This window comes from Lactuca serriola, chromosome 3 (genome assembly GCF_051521515.1).
Source record: "Lactuca serriola cultivar US96UC23 chromosome 3, Lser_US96UC23_V15, whole genome shotgun sequence".
NCBI classification, from domain to species: domain Eukaryota; kingdom Viridiplantae; phylum Streptophyta; class Magnoliopsida; order Asterales; family Asteraceae; genus Lactuca; species Lactuca serriola.
Window position 1 is genome coordinate 302763448 of NC_136410.1, and position 7687 is coordinate 302771134.

Genomic DNA, 7687 nt, shown 5'->3' on the forward strand with positions numbered 1-7687 from the left:
TGAACATGATGATGATTTTATTCTTTTATTTCTGTATAAAATCCATATATGTTCAAAAAAACATATTAACAATAAATTGTCGTTTGAAGGACAGAAAATACAAAAAATAAAAAATGAAAAGTACAAAATGCATGTTAGAAATAGTCCAAGGACCATTTTGCAATATGATATCTTCTTAATCATAAACCGAGAGAGAGAGAGAGAGAGAGAGAGAGAGAGAGAGAGAGAGAGAGGGTCCATGAAATTGCACCTGTAAATCACTTGAAAATTCAACATAATTTTCAATAGTATACATACATGCATGTATGTATGTATAGCTATCTTATTCTTAGTCAAAGAATGTATATAGCTCAAAACAACTAAACAAGTTATCCCTTTTCATGATATAGTCATTATCACTTTCCGAAATCCTTTTCGATAACATCGATTACATTTTTTGCAATGGTTCGTTAACATAAGGTGTCAAATTTCAATGTCTTACATTCTCTATAGTCTTCTGGAGTTCTCTTTTTTAAAATTCATTTCTCTGTAGACATCACAACTTCGTCTTCAATTTAGGTTTTTCATATGTGATGAACTTGGGGGTTTCAGTTCCTTCGTGTATGATTTTACTTTACAGTGTCGGAGCGTTTTCATCTGTACATGTGGTGTATATAGTAAATTGAGAGAAATTGAAAGTGTCCCGAGTGTTTCCCTTCCATAATTTGATTTCTCCTGTTCATAATTGCAATAGCGTTTGATTTTCGGTTGAAGAAGATAGATACATGTATATGTAAGTAGAATTATTAGGGGGAAAAAGTGTGTCAGCGTTTTTCTCTTGGATTCAATCGATCAGGAGTTCGATTGTGTTGAAGAACACACAAAAACACACATTTAGGTTTTGGAATTGTTCCAGATGGCTGTGGGCGCACAAAGAATGAATCAGATAAGGTATCCTGTTGTTGACACCTCCGATTTGATGGGAAGTAGGCATGAAATCGTTGCAGAAACACCTCCTACTCCTAGAGAAGTTGAAGATAGAATTTATGTGGCAGTGGGGAAAGATTTGAAAGAGAGTCAGTCAACTCTGCTATGGGCACTACGCAATTCAGGAGGCAGACAGATATGCATCCTTCATGTTCATCAACCTGCAGACAAGATCCCCATTAGTAATCTCCTTTTTCTTTTCCCCTATTGAATTGTTTCTTTCTTTCTTGTGCCTTAATCAATCATGGAATTCAAATAGTTTTGTTATTGTTTGATTCATGCTATTAGATTGATAAGTTTGTTTATAAAAATTTTAAGGGCAGTTTTGGTACACAATTTTTTAATGTATATTCTAATTTGCAGTGGGCACAAAATTTCGAATAAACCAACTGGAAGCACATCAAGTCTCATCATACCATGAGAAAGAGAAGCAAAATATGCGTCAACTTCTTGATGAATATAATCAAATATGTCAGAATGCAGGGGTATTACTATTTACTATTATATACTTTCATCTTCTTTCAAACTGCTTTTGTTACACTGGACTGGACACAAGCTTTCTAAGGCTATTTTCAATGAGAATGAGGAGGGTACACACGTCTTTTGCACAAACAAGAGACTAAAATCGAGTTCCTATCCTATCCCCACAAAAAATTGCAACTTTTGTCCTATTGACATTATCTTGTGTAACAAATGAGTCTTGAATCTTTAAATTACGTTTTTAACCCTACTTTATGTGATCTCGAATCTTTAAATTAAACTAGGTGACTGCAGAGTTGTATGATGTTGATAACGATTCTATTGAGAAAGGTATTGTTGAATTCATAATCGATCACAATGTCAGAAGGCTTGTCATGGGGGCAGCTGCAGACAAGCATTTTTCAAGGCAAGTTTTAAAATAAAAGCTTTTGATTTTAAATCAATATTACATTTTTATGCTTACTATTACACCTTCGATAATAATATAGGAAAATGGTTGACTTAAAGTCCAAGAAAGCCATCTATGTACGTTTACAAGCAGCTGCTTCATGTCAGATTCAGTTTATATGCAAAGGAAACATCATTTTCACTAGGTATTATATTACTCTTTATGTGTCATTCTTTTTGAATCAAGTAAAAAAGAAGCAATCAACTAACAATACTACTCATATGAATGTAGACAAGGAAGGGTAGATGGAGTTAATGTTTCCCTTTCATCTCTATCACTGCAACCAAACACAACCTCTAATTCCGGATCGAGTTCCTTGAGGTCAAGATCCGTTAGTGAAATTACAGGATTACCCCTGAATAGTCCAATGCGAGACTACCATAGAGCCATGTCCGACAACCGTGGGATTAAAACCTCACCAAATTTTAATGTTGAGTTAATTTCTTCAAGTAGGGTAAGTGTAGGAAGAACATCCGATGAATGGAGTGGGATTTCACAGAGAAGTCGAAGTCCTTCAACAGGGTCTCGATTGTCTACATGTTCTAGTGAAGTGGTGGAGCCTTATGCAATAATTGAAAGTGGTGAAATTGAATTGGAGTATGGATTTAAAGAGGATATTGATATTCGCCATACTTCACCTCCAAGTGTTTTGGTATGTGTTATGATACCCTTTTTTGTCTTTTTATGAAAGTATTTTGCATGATCAAATTAATGAAGAGTTTATACATGAAACTATGTATAGCAGGAAAGAGGTGTGAATGATGAGCTTTATGATCAACTTGTACAAGCAATGGCTGAAGCAGATAATTCAAAACGAGATGCATTTGAAGAGTCTTTAAGGCGTAGAAAAGCAGAAAAAGCTGCCATTGAGGCTAAACGAAGGGTAAAAACTATACAATTGAAAAACCATTATCATTTTTTGTTACGTTCTTATGTTTAATTAATTTAAAAGGAAAACCCTAGAAAAACCCAACATATGCTAGAAAACCATTATGTTATTTTTGTGTCTATTATTGAATTTGATTAAATTAATGCTTTGGATAACCCAAGAAAACCGGTTGCATAGCCTACCTACATGGAGTTAAAAAGATTATATGACATTATTGATTTAAATTATAAAAGCTTATTTGGAATAGAAATTACAGTTTCTAGAAATTAATGACATTACAGTTTCTGTCAAAATGGTATTGGAATAACAATTAATGTTTTTGAAAATTAATAATGTCACGTAACTTTTTTAGTTCTTCGTTGGTTATGCAACTTATTTTGTTAGGATACCTATTAAAACACTAGGTATGAGACTTATGTATCACATGGGTTTATTTAAAATAAAAAACTAAATAAAAAGTTCTAAACATTTGAAAAGTTTGAATTTATAAGAAAAATAAAAAAAATATTGAATTATAAAAATTAAAGTGTTTTTTTTTCTTTCTAAATTTAAACAAATAATTTAGATAAATAAATAAATGAAATTAATGAAGCTTTAATTTAGTAAATTTGAAATTAAAAGGAAAGTTCATTAAGGAAATTAATATGCATTTATTATTGCATTTAAATATTATGTGAATTAATAAATTAGAAAAACCACAAAATGACATTTGGAATAAAAATTAATTAAAAAATAATCACAAAATGACATTTGGCAAATTGAATGAGAGTGTGACAAGTGGCAAAAAAAGCTTTGATTTATTAGAGTAGATTTTAGGTATGTATTTATACAAAAAAAAATCTATATGTAACAAAAATCAGAAAATATAATGATTTTAATAGACATAAAAATAACATAATGGTTTTTTTAATATAATACGTTATAATTGGTTATTATATAAATATATTTGTATATTAAATAAAATTTAATTTGTATTTTTTTTAAAAGTTCTACATTATAAAACAAATACAATAATATTAAAAGCAGACATATAGATTAATAAAAGGAAAAATACATAAACACGAAAAACTTTGACTTTGACCTAATACAAGTAATTGATAAAATACTCACATAAAATGGCATCATTGTTTATTTAATAAGAGCATATTGATTTGTTTTTCGCACAGATAATTCATATATTTGTTAAAAAGTAAAAAATAGGTGTTGATCTGTTGAAAGATTGTATTGATGTGAATTGTCTTATAATCACAGTACACTTCAATAACATAACTTTGAAAGAAATTAAATATCCTCCTACCTTTTGATCTTACTAATCATCCTACCCATTTAAATGATGACATGTGTCATATTAGTATTCTAAAATATCACATTAAATGAGCATTAAATGTTACACATGTCATCATTTAATTGGGTAGGAGGATATGTAAGAACAACTTTAAAAATACATCTGTAATCTTACAGGTCAAAGCATCAGAAGCCTTATATGCGAACGAACAAAAACTCCGACACGAAATCAACGAATCACTTGAAAAAACCAAAGAAGAACACGAAAACATCAAAAGGGAACTAAACGAAGTGTCACAAGAACTCCAAATTGCACTCCAACAAAAATCACATCTCGAAAGTCAAATCGCAGACATTGACCAAACGGTCAACGAACTTGAGCAAAAAATGTTCTCAGCTGTTGACCTTTTGAAAAACTACAAAAAGGAACGCGATGAATTACAAGTGGAATGTGATGATGCACTTAGGCTTTTAGAGGAAATGAAAGAGAAGGAAAGACGAGATGAAGGGTCGAGTTCAAATGCGATGAGTCATCAGTTTTATACCGAGTTTTCTTTTGAAGAAATTAAAGATGCCACGTGTAATTTTGATCAGTCTTTGAAGATTGGTGAAGGTGGGTATGGAAGTATTTTTAGGGGGTCACTCAGGCATACTGAAGTGGCTATTAAAATGTTGCATTCTCATAGCTTGCAAGGACCTTCAGAATTTCAACAAGAGGTAAATGACGGTTTTGCCCTTTTCTTGCTTATAACTTATATACGATTTGAAATTGAAATTTTAACGTGACAGATTTAAAAACTTAGACCTAACTTGTAATTTTGGGTAAAGTAGAAGGACCAAAATTGTATTTTACGGAGGGTAATTTTTAGGACTAATATTATAAAAGCGTATAATTGGAGAAAACCCTAATATTTTTTTTATTATTGCTATGGCCACAATTTTTTCGTAGAATTATCATTCTAGCCACTTAACGAAGTTTCATGGTTAAGTTGATTAACTTTTTTGCAAAATCAGTTTTAAAAAGTTCAAATTTAGTCTCGGAGGTTTGCAAAAAATTACATCACATGGTTTTTTAACTTTATTTTTCGTTTTTTGTATACTTTATTTATTTTCAGTTTTTTATAAATATATGTACATTTTTTATTTTCTTTTTATATATATACTTTATTTATTTTCATTTTTTAACTTTATTTTTCAACAATTTTTTTTTAACCTTTTTACCTTTTGTTTTCTATTTTTTAGTGTATATATAGAGTATATTAGAGTTTTTTTTTTTTTTAGGTTTTTTTCATATTTCGTTTCATATTATATTTTATTTTTTTTCATCTTATTACGAAAAAATGAAAATTAAAAACAAATAGTTTGTTTACTGAGAATTAGTGTTTCAATGGGTCATATAACTTGCAAATTAAATCAAATTTCTCTATGTGATATCAATAGATTAAATTTAAGATAATTTTTTTCAATTTCATAATAGACTAAAAAAAATAATAATAATAATAATAGTCGTTCTTTATAAAAACAACTTGTTATAGTAATTTATATTAAATTCAAGTTCGTTTACTTGAATCAAAGTAAATAAAAACATTAGAAAAATCATAAATAACTAAAAATAAGAAAAAAAATAGAAAACAAAAGGTAAAAAGATAAAAAAAATCAAATTGTTGAAAAAAAAAGTTAAAAAATGAAAATAAATAAAGTATATAAAAAAGAAATAAAAAAAATATATATTTTTATAAAAAAAAACCGAAAATAAATAAAGTATATAAAAAATGAAAAATAAAGTAAAAAACCAAATTTGAATGTTTTAGGACTGATTTTGTAAAGAAGTTAATCAAATTAACTTAACCATAAAACTCGTTAAGAGGGTTAGAATGATAATTCTACGAAAAAGTTGTGGCAATAAAATAATAATAAAAAAAAATATTACCGCTTTTTCCGATTAGGCCCTGATTTTTAATAATGATGTATCCGACCTTATCTTGTGTTATTATTCAGGTTAGCGTTTTGAGCAAACTGAGGCACCCAAATCTGGTAACCCTGATCGGAGCATGTCCAGACGCATGGATAATCATCTACGAGTATCTCTCAGGAGGAAGCTTAGAAGATCGACTCACCTGCAAAAACAACACTCCGCCGTTATCATGGCAGACACGAATCCGAATCGCCGCCGAGTTATGCTCCGTTCTCATCTTCCTCCATTCATGCGGCGTCGTTCACGGCGATCTAAAACCCGCTAATCTCCTCCTCGATCAAAACCTCGTCACAAAACTAAGCGATTTCGGAATCTGTCGCGTCCTTTCAGAAAACGAATTAACATCCAACAACACATCGCTATGTTGCAGAACAGATCCGAAGGGGACTTTCGTGTATATGGATCCGGAGTTTCTTTCGACCGGAGAGTTGACTTCGAAATCAGATACGTATTCTTTTGGTGTTATACTTTTGAGGCTGTTGACGGGGAAACCGGCTTTGGGGTTGAGGAAGGAAGTGCAGTATGCGATGAATAAAGAGAATTTGAAAAGTGTTTTGGATCCGACAGCTGGCGATTGGCCATTTGTGCAAGCTCAACAGTTGGCTTTGTTAGCGATGAATTGTTGTGATAGTGTTCGTGAGAATAGACCGGATCTTGCGTCTGAGGCATGGAGAGTGCTTGAACCGATGAGGGTGTCGTGTGGATTGTCTTCGTTTCGATTTGGTTCTGATGGACAATGTCAGATTCCACATTACTTCATCTGTCCAATCTTTCAGGTTTTTTTTTTTTTTTTTTTTTAAAAATTGCTTTCTCTTATCTTACTTTTGGGGGTAATTTCAACTCATTTATATGAACATGGATTGATTTTTGGGGGCTAAATGCAAGAAATAGCCGCATAGTTTGATTTATTTGTTCATCTTTATACTTTATACTATTAGAGCATTGAACAAATGCTGTTTCTTTATGATATTGCGTTGAACCAAGTGTCTGAACTCTGTGAGCAATATAATAGTTGAAAATGACAATTTTACCCTTATACAGGAAATCATGCAAGATCCGGTGGTTGCTGCAGATGGATTTACTTACGAAGCTGAAGCTTTAAAAGGATGGTTAGACAGCGGGCATAACACCTCACCCATGACCAACCTTGACCTGGTCAACTCCAACCTTGTACCTAATCACGCCCTGAGGTCTGCCATTCAGGAATGGCTCCAACAACCATGAATGAGAATGACCCGTTGAATGCGATATATATAAATTATAATACATATATGTATATATGGAAATGGTAAAAATTTATTGATTCTATCCATTGTGTTACCTTGATTGTGTTAAACACGGTTGGTTTATATTTGCAGTGTTGTAGTTCTCGGATATAGTAAAACTTGATTAGAGAATGCATATATTTTGTTATCCGCGTTTTTTTTTGAAATCCATGTTATGTGAGTCAGTGAGTGAGTGGTTTACCTTTTTTTTTTTTTTTTTTTTTAAAAAAGTTATTATTCCAACAAGCTAGGACAGTTAAATCAAGTACATAAAAAAAACACCCTGTTAATTGGGTGATAAAAGGGAAAAATGACTTATATGGGTAAGAAAGTTTTTAAAACGTTTAAAAAAGACCATCAAAGTATTTTTTGTTTAAAAA

General features: G+C 31.1%; 1 protein-coding gene across 2 annotated transcripts; it reads left to right on the top strand.

The window, feature by feature from the left end:
• The first annotated feature begins 316 nt into the window (after nt 1-316).
• On the top strand, nt 317-7455 carry LOC145094121 (U-box domain-containing protein kinase family protein). Of its 2 annotated transcripts, none has more exons than XM_079032404.1 (9): nt 317-1148; nt 1330-1451; nt 1731-1852; nt 1935-2039; nt 2126-2546; nt 2637-2777; nt 4245-4784; nt 6066-6818; nt 7084-7455. In XM_079032404.1, the coding sequence occupies exons 1-9, from the start codon at nt 896-898 to the stop codon at nt 7264-7266; spliced, it is 2640 nt and encodes an 879-aa protein (XP_078888530.1). In that variant the 5' UTR covers nt 317-895; the 3' UTR covers nt 7267-7455. The 2 variants fall into 2 exon arrangements, with proteins under 2 accessions (XP_078888530.1, XP_078888531.1); XM_079032405.1 differs by having other exon boundaries at nt 2640-2777.
• The last annotated feature ends 232 nt before the right edge of the window (nt 7456-7687 follow it).